Source organism: Panthera onca, chromosome B2, assembly GCF_046562875.1.
Source record: "Panthera onca isolate mPanOnc1 chromosome B2, mPanOnc1 haplotype 2, whole genome shotgun sequence".
Taxonomy (NCBI): Eukaryota; Metazoa; Chordata; class Mammalia; order Carnivora; family Felidae; genus Panthera; species Panthera onca.
Window position 1 is genome coordinate 79,624,638 of NC_138343.1, and position 16,344 is coordinate 79,640,981.

The window sequence follows — 16,344 nt, forward strand, 5'->3', positions numbered from 1 at the left end:
AAGGATGTACGGGCCCTTGACTTGAAACTTCAGGAGGCTCTCGTACCTACCTGTGCTCTAATCTTCAGGAACTAAAAAGCTCTGCCCCTGGAAGTCAGGAGCTGCAAAGCAGACTCCACAGGCCAGAGCTCACTTGATTTAAGGCAGGGTTATACTCTCTTCCTGTACCATTTGTATACTTGTGACCAAAGGACTAGATGCTCAGACCCTGAGCAGGAAGGTAGAAGGGGCAGCAGGTAGGGGACAGAGCAGAACAACTTCTTTTATTAAACAAGAAATCTGAGCTGGGCATTCCCTCCCTACTCCCCAGATCAGCCCTCTGATTCCAAGTGCTGTGATTTATTTATTTTTTTTTTAATTTTTTTTTCAACGTTTTTTATTTATTTTTGGGACAGAGAGAGACAGAGCATGAACGGGGGAGGGGCAGAGAGAGAGGGAGACACAGAATCGGAAACAGGCTCCAGGCTCCAAGCCATCAGCCCAGAGCCTGACACGGGGCTCGAACTCACGGACCGCGAGATCGTGACCTGGCTGAAGTCGGACGCTTAACCGACTGCGCCACCCAGGCGCCCCCCAAGTGCTGTGATTTAAAGAAAAGGCCCCCTTCTCAAAATCATATCCTTTATATTTCCATAAATACTGCTAATTAGAAGTTCACTTGAGTTAACTAGAAAACACCTAAAATAGGATTAAGAGGAATGGTCATTCACAACTTACTATAGATTCAATAAATCAGATTGCTTTCCTAATTTGAGCTTAGCCACATTAGAGGAAAGTCAATTCCTTGTGGAAAGGAGAAATCATTCCAGGGTGCAGGGGCAGTTCTGCCCACCCTTGGGGTGGGGGAAGGGGTGGACACAGGAATTATTGAGGTCATCTGCCTGCTGGGGGAGAAGCCCAGAAAGGGAGGTAGGATGGAACACATTTCCACAGCAGACTCATGGCTCCTTCCTCTCCAAGACCAAGTTCTGTTATCACCCATTCTCAAATCCCTGGCCTTCTCCCCAATACTATACTTGCCCTGAATGGAGATTCCAAGAAAGAAGTATTAAGCTGGCCTTAGGAGGGCCTCACAGGAGACAGAAAGTGCTTTTCTAGACAGACATAGAAGTAAAAGCACCAGCAAACAGAACAGATCTATGGGGTAAGTGGGGGCTGGGAGAGAAAGAAGGGCAGAAGTACCCTCTGCCATATGTAGGATGAGTGCAAGCTTAGAGAAGTTCTCTGAGAAAAGAGACTTCTATTTGTTCGTTTTCACAGTACCTGGCACAAGGTAGGTGCTCAATATTTAACGAATGATTGAATGGATTGCAAAATCCTGTGAGTTGCCAGACTCACACAGGTCAAATCATTTCCAATCAGGGATCTGAGCTTTTTTTTTTTTTTTCCATCCTAGGTAGGCACTTAATCTAGTTGTACGGGTTTACATATTTTTTAATTCCTATTTTGAATCCTATTTCCTGTCTCTTATCCATAAAGCCCCTAAGCTTGCCCTTTATTCTTCCTTGTCCCTTCACAACTGAATCCTGGGCTTCCTTAGGGTATCAGAATATCTAGGAGGCATTTGAGTCATTTTTATGGGGGGGGGGGCTCTTGTGCTCTTGTTTACACACAAGAACAGAAGAAGACAGTCCCAATGAGGCATGAAGTAGGACACAGAACACACCGTTAATGAGGAGCAAACCCATGAGGTCAGGGAAAAGGGAGCTGGAGGGCTCCTGGGCTCCTCTGAGAGGGGGTACTGCCATCATGGTCCAGGATCTGGTGGTCCAGGGGCAGCTGCTCCGTCTGGTGAGGGAAGAGTGGTCAGCAGGTCCATGTGCAGACGGCTAGCCAGGCCCCATAGATGTCTATGTCCTTTCCCAAGCATAGCCTCAGGGCTTCTAGGAAAACACTGACCAATAAATTAAGTTGAAAAATATGTAGGAGGCAGGAAATATCAACCTGGAGTACTTGTCAATGGCATGGGTGTTCTGGAAGATGCGAAGACCCATCTGGCCCTTCAGAAGCCCCTTCTTCCTAGAGGAGTTGGATTCATTGCTCACAGCCAGATGGACCACTATTTTGTCTTGTCTTTCTTCTTCTGTCAGAATATGGCTTCGTGGGTACCCAGCCAGGCTGTTGGCCTCAGACTCAGTGTAGCTTCCATCCAGCATCATGGTTCTTGAGTGAAGCATTCCACACGTGCAGGGGAACTGCAGGCAGCAAACACAAGAGAGGTGGCAGGCATGTTTAGACCCTGGGGAGGTGCAGAGGAGGTGGCCTGGGCCGAAAGCAAAGCCCTCTGGCTACTCAGAACCACAGAAAGGCAGAACTAGAAGGATCTCCAGAGATCACTCAGTCCAATGACTCTCTGCCCTGGCTGCATATTAGAATCATCCAGGAGCTCTTTAAAATGGCCACACCCAGGCTCCACTCTAAACGAATTAATTCGAAGCTCCCCAGGTGATTCTACTCTGCAGCCAGGATCCAGAATCACTGATTGAGTTCACATGCTCTCAGCTGCAGAGAGGCGAAGACCCAGAGAGGCTATATAGTTCTCCTGAAATTACATAGCTAGCGTCAGAGTCAAAACTTTAAACCTGCGCATTCTCATTCCAGTTGTGGGTCTCCACCTCTTTGTGCATGAATCAAAAGATGACTAGGTAGGAAAGTGTCCTTATTCTAAAGCATAAAAGGTCATGGTGCCTTCAATGCATTTTTATTATTTTATTTTATTTTTTAAGTAGGTTCCATGCCCAGTGTGGGGCTTGACTTCACAACCTTCAGATGGAGAGTCACATGCTCTACCAACTCAGCCCATTAGACGCCCCTGCAATGCCTTTTTTAAGGAAGGAAATGGTTTCACTTAACTTCTTTCCAAAATTTGAGTCAGCAAAGAGTGGGCTTCTAGCTGGCACCACTCGACAATTCATGAGCCCATATTTGTCAGGTGAAGGCTTGTTATTTTTTTTCAACAGCTCTATCTGGGAAAGTTCATTTGATTATAAATCAAAAATGTTTAAATATAATCCAAAATCATTTGACAATGACTGATGAGCAGATTATTGAAAATCTGAGTGCATACCACTCAAATGCTAAAGTAGAAAAGGTTTGAATAGAATTTTAAAAATAAATTCTTAAACGATTTAGCCTATTTGGAGGCAGTGTAGAAATATTTAACACGTATGATGTGGGCATTGAAAGACTATTTTTGAAAAGGTAACATATCCTCTTTTCCTAAAATTTAAAAGTCCCTTATGTTAAGGAGCTATTAGCCACCTAGACGTGCATAAATGTGGGATTTTCATATCCCCTGATCTTTATACCTTTTAGGAGAATGCCCATTTCGATTGGTGCGATGATGAGCAATGATTTGGTTAACAAGTTGACATTTTATTTCTTATTGCGATTAATGAGAGTCTGAATACGAAAGGAATTGACTTTCCCTCCCTGTGCCAAAGGCCTATGCACATTGCCTGAATTTCTCGTTTCCACTGTATCTCATGCTATGGGTTAATATACTGCAGTGCAGTGTATATAGCATAGTATTTCCAATGAGTCTAAAGGCTAAAGTTGTATGTGGCTGAATTTTCACTGGGTCAGAGCACAGATAAACACAGGAATGTTCAACTCTAGAACTCTCTTTGTCTGGTCATAGGACATGGAGGAACCTTCCCTAAACATGTTCAATAGTAAGAGTGATACTTTAGATACTATACTATCTAGATGCTTTAGATACCATACTATACTAGATACTCTAGAACCCCACAGCTTCAAAATAATTTTTATATACATTACTTCATGAGATCTTTACAATAACCCTGGGAGGAAGGCGAGGTGAGGGTTCAGCTATTCCATTTTTACAGATGAGGAAACGGAAGCCCAGTATAAGTAGCAGAATTGGACCTAAGGATCCAGGTCTTCCTGTTCCTAGTCTTGATCCAAAGACTTTCTGCTTTCTGGGATCCTTTGTGGTAGAAGCTAGAACCTACTCTAAAATAGATCTCCCTCCTTTTGCATAAACATCGCCCTTTTCTACACACAACCCTCCTTCCTGCCATTCTCATCCAACCAGTAACTTGAGCTAGGACAGGAAATGAATGAAACTTGTCTCGCCTTTTCCCGGAGCTTCCGCTCCTTCCCATCCTGCACCGTGGTCAGGTAGTTGACGGCTGCGTACTCCAGCACCGAGAGGAACACGAACACAAAGCTGACCCAGAGGTAGATGTCCACCGCCTTGATGTAGGACACGCGGGGCATGGAGGCGTTCACGCCCGTGATGATGGTGGACATGGTCAGCACGGTGGTGATACCTGCAACATCCAGCTCTAGTTCAGCCGCCGACAAGGGTACAGAACTGCTCCCACAGTCCACTGAGTCACCGTGTTATATTCTCCATCTCTTAAATCTAACGAGAAATACCCGGGGCATGGAAACATCCATGCTGAGGATCTGCCCCACAGGCAGCAGGCAGCCCCCCTCCTGGCCAGCTCACTGCTGGTCCTCTTTCATTCTATGCCCCTTGGGGGACTGGGTCTCTGCGATATGGCTGACCACATCAGCAGGGCTTCACGGAGGACCCGTCCAGATATGGAATTTGAAACAGTGAGTAAAGGACACCACTAAAGGAAACTTCCCACACCACAAGGAATGGCCTCATTCTCTCTCTGGGCCACGTTAAGTCTCTGAAGACTGTGGAAATTCCCGGAAGCCTGCATGCTAGTTTCTTCCTCGCTGTGCCTTGCAGGTTAAACCCTCACATTTCTGGGAGCCCAGCCTGATTTTGTCCAGATTGACAACGATGAGCTGTTATGGTTCACTCTGGAATTTAGGGTCTGCAAGGACTAAAACCACAACTCCAGGGCATACAGCCCTTTCCCTCCCCCCAAGTCTCCTGATACAGGCCCTGCTTTCAAACTCTCACTCTGTGCAAACAAGGCCAACAAACAAAATTCTTGTATTTACAAAATAAATTTTTGGCATTTGCAGAATTGTCTTATTCATCGACGTAGTGAGCTCTAACACTGCTGGTAGTGGACATCTATTCCCCAGACAAGCCTTTTCCTTCTGAAATGACTCGAGCAAAGCCGATGCAGTTGTAGCTCCCTGTGGTTTTCATAAAATAGTCTAGGAAGCTGAGAGCAGTGTGGGAACAGTGAGGGCAAGAAGCAGGAGGCAAGTCTGCTCTTTTTGGCTCTGGCAGCCAATCAGTTAAGAACTCTGAATAATGATTTTACTTTTTCTTTCTTTTAAAATTTTTTTTTTTTTTTTTTTTTTTTTACTGTTTATCTTTATTTTTGAGACACAGAGAGAGAGAGCATGGGTGGGGGAGAGGCAGAGAGAGAGGGAGACACAGAATCGGAAGCAGCTCCAGGCTCTGAGCTGTCAGAGCCCGACGCAGGGCTCGAACTCATCACCTGCGCGATATGGACCAGAGCTGAAGTCGGATGCTCAACCGACTGAACCACCCAGGCGCCCCTACTTTTTCTTTTTATAGTGATCAGTTATGAAAAAATAACCACCCTATCACACCTTATCACATGCTTTTACCCAGTGAAACTCTGGCGGGCACAGCTCTGCGGTCGATCCAAAAGGACACCCAGGACAGCATGACCATCAGGGTGGCAGGGAAATAGGTTTGGAGCAAGAAGAAGAAGATGTGGCGTCGCAACGTGAAGTTAATGTACAGACGGTTGTACCAGCCTGGGGGACACAGGAGGAAGCGAGTGAGGTTCAGTGAGAGAGGCAAAAACAAACTCCTTCCCTGGGTTCCCCCATATTGCTCTCATCTCCAGCAGAAAGTTCAAAGTGAATGATCATTGACTTAATAGAATATATCTCCTTTCTAAAATCGAAGCCCTCTCTCCTATAAACACATTTATTCATTCAATATTACCTAATTTCTCTCCATAGCACTTTGGGAAAAGGTAGAGAGATCTAGGTTTAGCTGCTTGTTTGGTATTTGTTATTTGCAAACCAGGACCATATTTCCTGAGGACTCACAGCTCAGGAACCTAAGACAGGGGGACTGGTTCTATTTTATTGATTCCAATACCAGTGAGGCAGGAGCCCGCAGAGCTGGGATCTTATCACTATTCCCTTTGTTGTAGATTATCAGCTGAGCCAACCTCCACATACATCACAAGATGAGTGGTTGTAAACAAAGACTAAAATGGTAAGGCTTCAAATGATCCACAAAATCGATACCCAATCACTGGGACCACAGATGGTGGCAAGGACAGTATAAATGTATAAAGTGGACTGAAACTGTGTGCACACACCTACCCCACTCCCATCTCAGCCCAGCCTGGGATGCTGACTCAGTAGCTTGCAAGAGGGCCCAGAAATCTGTTTGTCAAGCACACTGCCCTGATGGTTTGGATGCAGGAGGACCTCAGGCTGCACCCAGAAAAATGCTGCTGAGGAAGGGGACAAAGCCCAACTGGCTGGCATGGAAAGATAGTACTGAGTCAGGGAAAGGAAGGGGTGGATCAATAGGGAAAGGCTGGAACAATAGGATGGGTCCATTAGAAGCTTGGCACATGGTTTACTATGTAAGTTCCTGGGTTATTTCAATGAGGTAGGTGCTTTCAGTGGAGTGGATAAATAGAAAGTACTCTTCAACTATGACAGAAACTCCCAATCCTTTATTCATACCACAGCGCTTACCCAGTCATGTCAGATTTTCCACACTTAAATTGGCACCCATGAAGCAAATCACATTGTTCCTTAGGTTTGCACAGGGTTTTTCTGGAAAGGCTGAGAGTTGCCCTCATTCTGCTAAGGACTATTCCACTATCCTTTCCTTGGAAGAAAATCAGGGAGAGTTGCCTTGGAAACACTAGGAAGAAACCAGGATCCTTAAAAATGTATACTCTGGGGGTGCTTGGGTGCCTCAGTCCTTTGGGCTCCCAACTCTAGATCTCAGTTCAGGTCATGATCCCAGGGTTGTAGGATCAAGGGATCAAGCCCCATGTTGGGCTCCATGCTGAGCATGGAGTCTGCTTAAGATTCTCTCTCTCTCTCTCTCTCTCTCTCTCTCTCTCTCTCTCTCTCTCCCCCTCTTTCCTCTCTCCTCCACTCATGCTCTCTCTGTCTTTCTAAAATAAAGAAATAAAAGGGAGCGTGGGTGGTTCAGTCTGTTGAGTGTCTGACTCTTGATTTTGGCTCAGGTCATGATCTCATCATTTGTGGGATGGAACCCTGCATCAGGCTCTATGCTGACAGCACAGATCCTGCTTGGGATTCTCTGTCTCTGTCTCTCTCTGCCCCTCCCCTACTTGTGCGCGAGGGCGTGTGCATGCATGCACTCTGTCCCTCAATAAAAAAAGAAAAAATATTTTTAAAAAACAGTGGCACATAATAAAAAGTTATGTAAGACATTCTTAAAATTGGTGTTAGAAAGAGAGTTGGTTTGAACTTACCAAGAAGATATGAGAAAAGAAAATTCTGTGGACATACATATCGACAGAAAAGGGAAGAAAGGGATGAGGACAAGCACTGTGGGCATAAAGTGAAGAAAGCTTGAGCTGTCTAAACACTAACACAACCTTGACTGAGGCTCGAACTTTCTCCACGTTTGATGTTGGGGACAGAGGGGTGTGTGAGGGGCAGATGAACAGGGAGATGGTGGCCATGTGGGGGCAGAAAGTAGAACAAAAGCTTTCCACAGAAGAGCCTGGGCTTCCCAATACACAAAGAGTAATTAAGTGAGAAGTCCTCTAGGGTCCTGTAGCTACCACAGGGCTATCGTGGGTTGAATTGGGATATGTCCAAGTCCTAACTCCCAGTATCTGTGAATGTGAGCTTATTTAGAAATAGAGTCTTTGTACATGGAATCTAGATGAGACGAGGTCATATTGGATTAGGATGGGCCATAATCCAACAACTGGTGTCCTTAGAGAAGAGGGAAGTGTGGACAGAGAGACACAGAAACAGCAGCATGTGAAGACACAGAGAGGGACGCAGGGAGAATGCCATATGATAACAGAAGCTGACATCAGAGCAATGCAGCACCCACCAGAAACTAGAAAGAGACAAGGAAAGGTTCCTCCCTAGAGCCTAAGGGAGGCGCATGTCCTGCAGACTTCTGGCCTCCAGAACCTTGGCAAATACCTTCCAGTTGTTTCAGGCACCCAGACCATGGTACTTTATTATGACAGCCCTCTGAAAACTACTACAAGAGCTCACAGTGAGATTAGAAAGGGACTGACAAGTGCATCCTCTCAAAACTTCAGACACAGCCCAGGGTCCAGGATGAGTTACACCAAGCATTAAAAATAAATCTATAGATTGAAATATAAGTAATAAATACATTTCCTCGGAAAGCTATCATCTATATCATTAAGTCAAATAAACTAGATTACCGAACAGCATGTAAAACATGACCCCACAACTGTGCAATTACATAATTAAAGCAAGATGTTTGCAAGGGTGTGTTCCACTTCGTTAGGAGTGGTTGCCTCTGGCCATGAGAGACATGACAGCAACTTTTTAAAACCCTGCTTTTAAGTGCTGCTAATGTTTGGTAGAACTATATGTTATTTAATAATGCAAATTCATTTTCATTAGAAAGGGAAAAGTTTAAGGTTGGAGAATTCTCATGTGTTTTCTTCCACATTTGAATTAGACCATGGCAAACATTAGCTACCAGTGCTGCTGTAGAAGGCCAGTCTGGAAGTGGTGTGAAATTTCTGAATCAGAAACTGAGACAGGGAGATCTTCTCATCTGTTTTCAGGGATTCATCCCCATTCTTCCAATACAGCATCAGATCTTCATCTGTATATGCATCTTTGGGGAGAGGAAAATAAGTTAATTTGACTCCTTTGATTCTGACGCAGGCTGAAACAACAGGGAAATCCTACACCAGCTTCGGTGAGAACAGGTCTTAACACTGGCAGGCAGTACGTGGTCTCACGTTACTAAAATGGCACAAGGATTGGACAGGGAAAAAGGCAAAGATCTGTCATTAAGAATACGGATACTTACAGCTTTCCAGCTCCAAAGAACAGGTCTGGGAGTCCAGGGGAAAGTGGCTGAAGTCCATGTTGCACATGGCAGTGACGGTAATCCTAGGCAACCCAAAAGAGCATATTGGCTCATGCAGTGAGTTATTGGCATGACCAAGAGCAGCTGCCTCCTCACGTCTACTTCAGCAGTTTGGAAATCCCAGTATCTAAGTTGCAGGACCCTAACTTTTAGAGTTCTGTCCTTCCATAAGACATGGCCCAGGTCCCGGCTACTGAGGGTGTTGGCCGTCAGTGGCCCACATCTGCACCCTTCTCTGGGCATTGCCCTCAGCCAGCAGGCTGCCTCCCTCAAGGATGCCTGGGTGGTTATGCCCTCCCCCCACCCTCCACCACCCCAAGGCTATTAGCATTGAATTCTGGTGAAGCATACAAGCAGGCCAAGAAGATGTAGAATAAGCCTGTGTAATACTCATTAGTCCACAAGTCAATCTGCAATAGCACTCAATAAACAGTAGCTATTGTTACCTTTTTTTTTAATGTTTATTTATTTTTGAGAGAGAGAGAGAGAGAGAGAGAGAGAGTGAGCAGGAGTGGGGGAGAGGCAGAGAGAGAGACGGAGACACAAAATCAGAAACAGGCTCCAGGCTCTCAGCTGTCAGCACAGAGCCCGACGCGGGGCTGGAACTCATGGACTGTGAGATCATGACCTGACCCTAAGTCTGACGCTTAACTGATTGAGCCACCCAGGCACCCCTATTGTTACCTTTTTTAATCTTTATTACCAACAAACTAGAATCATAGGCTCTCAGGGGTGGAAGGTATCTAGAAGGGCATTGATTCCCCAAACTCATTCGAGCCTAACTAGTCTCCTAGCCTGAGTTTAAGATCCCAGATGACGGGAAGTCACTGGCTACTAGGGTGATCATTTCATCTTTAGAAAGTTCTAACAGGTGTCAGGAGACTTGGACCATCTGTATAGCCCACAAGCCTAATGACAGCGATAAACTCTTCAGGGCCAAAGAGACTGATCATATATAGTAGAATGGCATTAGACAAAGAAACAGTGACCCCATGGGCATTTACCTCATGCTGTACAGCACGTGCCCATCTGGAAACACTCTCAGCATGATGTTGTCAGTGGTGGTGTCATGGGTGAATGACCTTTTGGAATGAACAAAGAAGACATCGGGGACCCAGATCTTCTTTACCAGCCGGCCATCGAAGGTCATGCTCTTGTTGTTGGTGCTGGGAAAAGCCAGCCTCTCATCCTTCCAGTAATGCCGCAGGTACAGGGTCATGGTGAAATCCTATGGGAGTCCGAGATGACACCAAACAGAAATGCTTAGAAAGCTTCCTTTCTTTTTATTTCTTTTTATTTTTTTTTTTTAACATTTATTTATTGTTGAGAGACAGAAGCAGACAGAGCATGAGCAGGGGAGGGGGAGAGAGAGAAGGAGACATAGAGTCTGAAGCAGGCTCCAGGCTCTGAGCTGTCAGTACAGATCCTGACACGGGGCTTGAACCCATGAATCGTGAGATCATGACCTGAGCCGAAGTTGGACACTCAACCGACTGAGCCACCCAGGCGCCCCAGAAACCTTCCTTTCTTACAGCCAACTCATCATCAACCAATGTAACAGACACCTCAGACTCAGCTTCCAGAGTTGGAGGTGACAGTTCTGCAGCCCTGTAGGACAGTGGCCACAACAATGGTGCTGCTAGGAAACCGTAGGAAAGAGAATGGTTCATAGTGCATCATGAGGTTGGAGCCCAGGAAATTGAGCAGCCTATCCTTCAGGCTTTGCAAATGAAACCCGCAGCTGTAAGGCGGACAGCCTGGCATGGGGGCCAGCAGGGCGGGATTTCCCCAAAGTCCTGCTCTGTCTCACCTCGACTTGTGCACACAGGGCTCCTTACCTATTGGCTAAGCATTCAGTTTCGAGTTAGCGCACACTTGGAGAAACCTGTACAGTCAATGATAGAAACCGTTTAAGAGAGTTTCTACCATTGGTCTTGTAGAATCTTTGAAGGCAGAAGTGTGTCCTGCCCACCATTGAATCCCTAAGCCCTAACTCTGTGCCTGGCAGGGCACATAGTAGGCGCTCAATAGATATTTGCAGGATGGAAAAATGGGGGGCATAGGAATGAATGGATGAAGGGTTGGACAGCTGCATATCTGCTATAATTTCATCCTCAAAGCTCATTCTGCCAAACAGTGTCTCCTTGCCTGCATAGTTGATGCCTTGACCAAGACTCTGACCCTTCTGCCGCAGCCAGAAGATGCGAGTGCTAAGTTATAAGTGCAAATAAGTAAATAAGTGCCCCCAAACATCCTCTTCTGGGAGCAAGGATGGAAAGACACCTAGTGGTGGTGGTCTCAGAGCATAGTGCCCACAAACTTCTACTTTACCAGCACACCTGTACATCTTCTGGCTGTCTTGCAGGGTCACCCATGGAAGGCAGCACCCTACCTGCCCAGTCCTCTACTCCCACCTCTTCCTCCTTTTGTGCTGCACTGTTTTAGGTTATGTTTGTAAACCTGTTTCTTCTGCCTCAGGGGCCTTTTTCCTGCTCTTGCTCTGGCGCTCCCCGCACTGTCTACTTCTTACCCTTCAAGTCTTAGCTGAAACGAGGCTTCTCCAAAGAGCCCTCCTTCACCACCTGGCCTCGGTGGACCCTGCCAAGGAATGCGTAGGGGAGCGATGCTCAAGGCAGGCACTGGAGAGCAGAAACTGCAGAATTTCCGTCTGAAAATGTCCACCTCCCGTGTTCCTCCACGTGTGGTTCATCTCACCAGTCACATCACTTGAGGAGTGTGTTCAAAATATAACGTGCTGGGTCCCACTCCCAGAAACTCTGGTTCAGGAAGACTAGGGTGGGGTCCAGGAATGTGCATTTAACCAACTCCCCAAGTTACTTTTACCCATCAAGTCGAGAATCTCTGCTCTAGGCTTCAGTGCACTTGAGCCAACTGAGTGAGTCCCCGTTTTACTCCCTGCGGCCCCTGCTCCACCAACCAGGGGACAGCCTGCACCCATGCAGCCCCACCAGCCACGGGTGCTCACAGAACCTTAACCCCAGGACTCCACACCAGAGGCTGCCCCACCAAGGGCCCTGAGTACCATGTCCACTTCCGAGATGCTATCCAGGCTCTCCACCTGCACGTCCACACCCACCGGGATAGCAGGGCCTGCAGAAGAGCAAAGACATCTGGTGAAGGTACATTTCTATCTACCACTGGGTCAGCAACCCCAACCCCCTTCCTGGGGGTAGCCTGACTGGAACAGGGGTGAGGCAGTGGCTCGAATTCTATGAGGGGTTTTTTCTTGCTACTTCCTGACATGTTGGGTGCCTCAGCTTTCTTCCTGAGGGCAGGGACTGTGTCTGCCCTATGTTGCCTTTCCTGGGCCAAAGAGAATGTTTAACCCATGCTTGTTGGATGAACTGATGAACTGGATTACTACTTGCTACATCCCAGGGTTATCTCTGTAGGGTCAAGGGAATAACGCTCTAGTGCCTGAATAGGGACCCTGGTCAATTGTCCTCCTGTGACATCTATAGAGGACAGATAGTACCTAATGGCCTCTGATTTGGGCTTGGGACACCTGCATGCCCAGGGCTAGATTTGTTCGATTATTCAAACTCTACCTACAGAGGACCTAACAGATACCTGGGATCCTGCCCTCTCGAAATCTTCAGTCTGCTGTGAGACAAGATCTCTGTGCAGTCAGATCGCTGCAAAAGACATAACTATACAAGATTTTTAAACCCTTTCAGGTTGTGTCAGATGAGAAGTAGGAGAATACATAGCACAGGGGCTTGACACTCAATTCCATCTGGCCTGTGGCAAGATTTCCAAAACCATGTTTAGCGGTGGGTTTATCTGTGGCTTCCTGTTCTATGTCTTGGGCTGGATGATGGTTACACTCACTTTGTGACAACTTAGTGGATTGCCCACTTTAATCTGTGTACTTTGTGTGTGTATGTTATACTTCCATAAAATGTTTCTTAGATTTTAAGATTTTTAAAAAACTTTTTTTACATTTGTTTATTTTTGAGAGAGAGAGAGAGAGAGAGAGACAGAGCATGAGTGGGGAAGGGGCAGAGAAAGAAGGAGACACAGAATCTGAAGCAGGCTCCAGGGGCAGAGCCCGATGCGGGGCTCGAACCCACAAACAGTGAGATCATGACCTGAGCCGAAGTCGGATGCTTAACCGACTGAGCCACCCAGGCGCCCCAGATTTTAATATATTTTTAAAATCTAGAATGGAGAAAGCCAAAAATTTGTGTTTATCAAGCATATTAACACATGCTATTATAGTTATGGACAAAAAAACATCTCTGAGAGTCAGGTGGCAGGTGGACAGAGGGCATGAGGCCAGCCCGGTGGCACCTGGAGCCTGTGAACCCTGGCCAGGGGGTGCAGAACGAGGGCACTCTGACCCACTGTGGTCTGAGCAGGGAGAACCTTAGGGTGGCTGGAGGAGTCTGGGTCTTAGGAAGAGACCTAAGGTCTGGGAGGGACCAGAGGGTCTGGAAGGTCTGGAAGGCACCAAGACTTTGGTCATGGGCTGGGAAAAAGGATGGGAGACTCTGACATGGAGTAGGAACCAGAAGGCTCAATACTCAGTTCTAGCCCAAACTGGGGGGCCAAGGGTCCTCATGGAGGTAGCCTAGAGCATTGGATGGGCTCACCAACTCCCACAAATATCCCCTGTACACCTGCTAATACTTGCAATCCCACCATTGAAGATTCGTTTTTTGACCGAGTCTAATAGAATGGAAGAATTTTATTTATTACTAGTGGAATTTAATCGGTATTTCCTATGTTCTGAAACGTGAAAGTAAATGAATACAATGCTTTATTTTTTATTTTTACTTTTCCCTCTCGGATAAATTAGGGGGTAAGTTGATCTTTTTATTTTCTCGTATTTTTCAACTGAGAGCTTAGGTCAGGGCCCGTGAGACGTCCCTGCTCTAACAGCTGTGTTTTCTTTTTATTCTAGGCTCCCAGGGTGCTTTGAAGGTGCCAGAGTGCAATGTTCAGTGTGGGGAGGAGGCTCCCTCCTAGGTCTGACTGGTCTGCCTTTCTCCCCCAGGGGGCTTGCAACATGAGGGAGAGTCTGCGGGCAGCCTGGCCAGGGTCCTCTCCTAGTACCCAGACCCTGCTCCCTTTCGTGGGGCTATGTGCCCCCAGCATTGCCATCGGGGAAGTGGGGCTGGTTAATTCCTTCATCCTCTGGACCCTTTGTTGCCAGAGATGTTAAAACAGACCAGAGTCTGAGCTCTTAACCCTGGCACCACTGCCTCTCATGGATGTGTGCTGTACTTGACCGGCTCTCCTTTCCCCCTCTCCCTTTCTCTAAAGTGCCACGGGATCTGCAACATCAGGTCATTCCAAGAGCCAAAGGAAAGAAACAATACAGCCATCGCCCTCTTTGAACCTACTTCCCAGTGGCCCGGTTTTCAGATAATGGGCACGGTGTATGAATAGGAGCTTGTTTTGGCAAAGGACATTTTCAAGATAAAATATATCAGCTTGCTTGGAGCCTGTTACTGTGTCTCTCTGTTCTCAGGGCCTGCCCTGCTCTCCACAACTGCCCTAAGAGAAATGTGATAATGCCTGTGAGGATGACGTCAGTGCTACAGAGGCACTGCCCACGTGTTCTCAGGAGACCTGGGTCATTGGAGGTAAACAATCTGTGTGTTCAGGAGGCTCTAAAGCTATATTCCTAGGGACTCATATCTCAAGTTTGAACAGAACCAACAGCTCTGCCCTCCTTGGTCTGAGTGCAATGGAGTTGACCTTTGCCTTTGACGTGCACTAGTAGGGCTAATGTTTCCAGGCTCTCCTGAACTGTCTATTTTGTGACCCTTCCTAACATGATTTTGGGAGAATTCTTCCAAATTACTGGATTTTCTCCTCCTTTCGTGAACAATTTTATGTTTTGAGTAAGCCTGGGTCCCATAAAGAGACAGAAAAGCCTAGTTAAACTTAGTAGGCATTCATGCTTTGGCCTCTTCACACTGCTACGGATTTTGCTGCTTTAAGAGAGGGATCTGGTAAGCTAAATAGAAGTCACCAGTGGGATTTCATGCAGTATAGCCAATGAGGTGACAAATGCAAGGCAGTATAAGGGAGATACCTGTGTAGTCAAGCATTTTCTCGGTTCTCAGCCTTCCTATCATTTCTCCTCACATGGTCCTAAAAAGCACACTTAGGAATTTATCCATTTTTGAAATTAAAATATATGTCATTTCTTCCCCACTGGCTCCAAGAATAAATATGAGACAGAATTTTCAGACAAACTAAAACAGAGAATTTGCCAACATGTGTCCTGTCCTAAATGAAGAGGTTTTTCAAGCTGAAGGAATTTGATCCCAGAGGGAAAGCTGGGGATGCAAAAATGAATAAAGAACAACAAAAATGGTAAACATATGCACAATTCTAAGTAAACACTGACTATGTAAGACAATACTTTATTTTATTTTGAATTTTATTTAAAAAATTCTTAATGTTTATTTATTTTTGAGACAATACTTTATTTTATTTTGAATTTTATTTAAAAAATTTTTAATGTTTATTTATTTTTGAGAGAGAGACAGACAGACAGAGCATGAACGAGGGAGGGACAGAGAGAGAGGGAGACATAGAATTCGAAGCAGACTCCAGGCTCTGAGCTGTCATCACAGAGCCCAAGGCAGGGCCTGAGCTAGTAAACCTTGAGATCATGACCTGAGCCGAAATTGAATGCTTAACCAACTGAGCCACCCAGGTGCCCCATAAGACAATATTAATAACGTATTGTGGAAATGAAAAAGCTAAACAGAAATGCAAACAAAAATAACATTTAAGTGAGAAAGGGAATAAATGGAGTAAAAGTGATGAGGTCTTTGCATTGTCTGGGAGAACAGTAAAAGTAGCTAATTAACATACTAGTATGATAAGCCAAGAGTTCCTGTTGTTTTCTGGGAAGCCACTGACAAATAGTAAGAGTACGCATGTTCAAAACTAAAATAGGAAAGCCAAAATAGGAATAACCAAAAGTAATCAATCCACAAAAAAACAGAGAGAAAAAAGAAAGAACATAGAATTGGTTGGACAATAAAAAAGACATAGTAGGATGATAGTTTTAAAGCCAACGTATAAATTATTCATAAATAAAAATGGACTAAATGCTCCATTGAACAAACAAACATTGTCCAACTTTAGAATTCAGAAATGCTAAAGTTTGTCAGATGGGATCAAGAAACAAAACCCAACTTTATGCTATTTAAAGAGACACACTGAAAATATAAGATACAGAAAAGTAGAACATGAAATGCAAAAGATAAAACATTCAAATGCTAACCAAAAGAAAATGAGTGTAGCTATATTATATCAATAAAGTA

The 16,344-nt window shown here is 45.6% G+C and overlaps 1 protein-coding gene across 1 annotated transcript in view; it reads right to left on the bottom strand.

Moving 5' to 3' along the window:
- Window positions 1-579: 579 nt before the first annotated feature.
- Window positions 580-16,344, bottom strand: part of LOC132667370 (gamma-aminobutyric acid receptor subunit rho-2) — a 42,312-nt gene continuing 26,547 nt past the window's right edge. The window contains exons 3-9 of the mRNA XM_060616154.3: window positions 12,075-12,142; window positions 10,036-10,259; window positions 8,972-9,054; window positions 8,633-8,773; window positions 5,533-5,685; window positions 4,099-4,295; window positions 580-2,195 (exon numbers count right to left, since the gene is read on the bottom strand). Of these exons, the coding sequence (XP_060472137.3) occupies window positions 1,884-2,195; window positions 4,099-4,295; window positions 5,533-5,685; window positions 8,633-8,773; window positions 8,972-9,054; window positions 10,036-10,259; window positions 12,075-12,142 (1,178 nt within the window). The 3' untranslated portion in view covers window positions 580-1,883. The remainder of the gene's footprint in view (window positions 2,196-4,098; window positions 4,296-5,532; window positions 5,686-8,632; window positions 8,774-8,971; window positions 9,055-10,035; window positions 10,260-12,074; window positions 12,143-16,344) is intronic.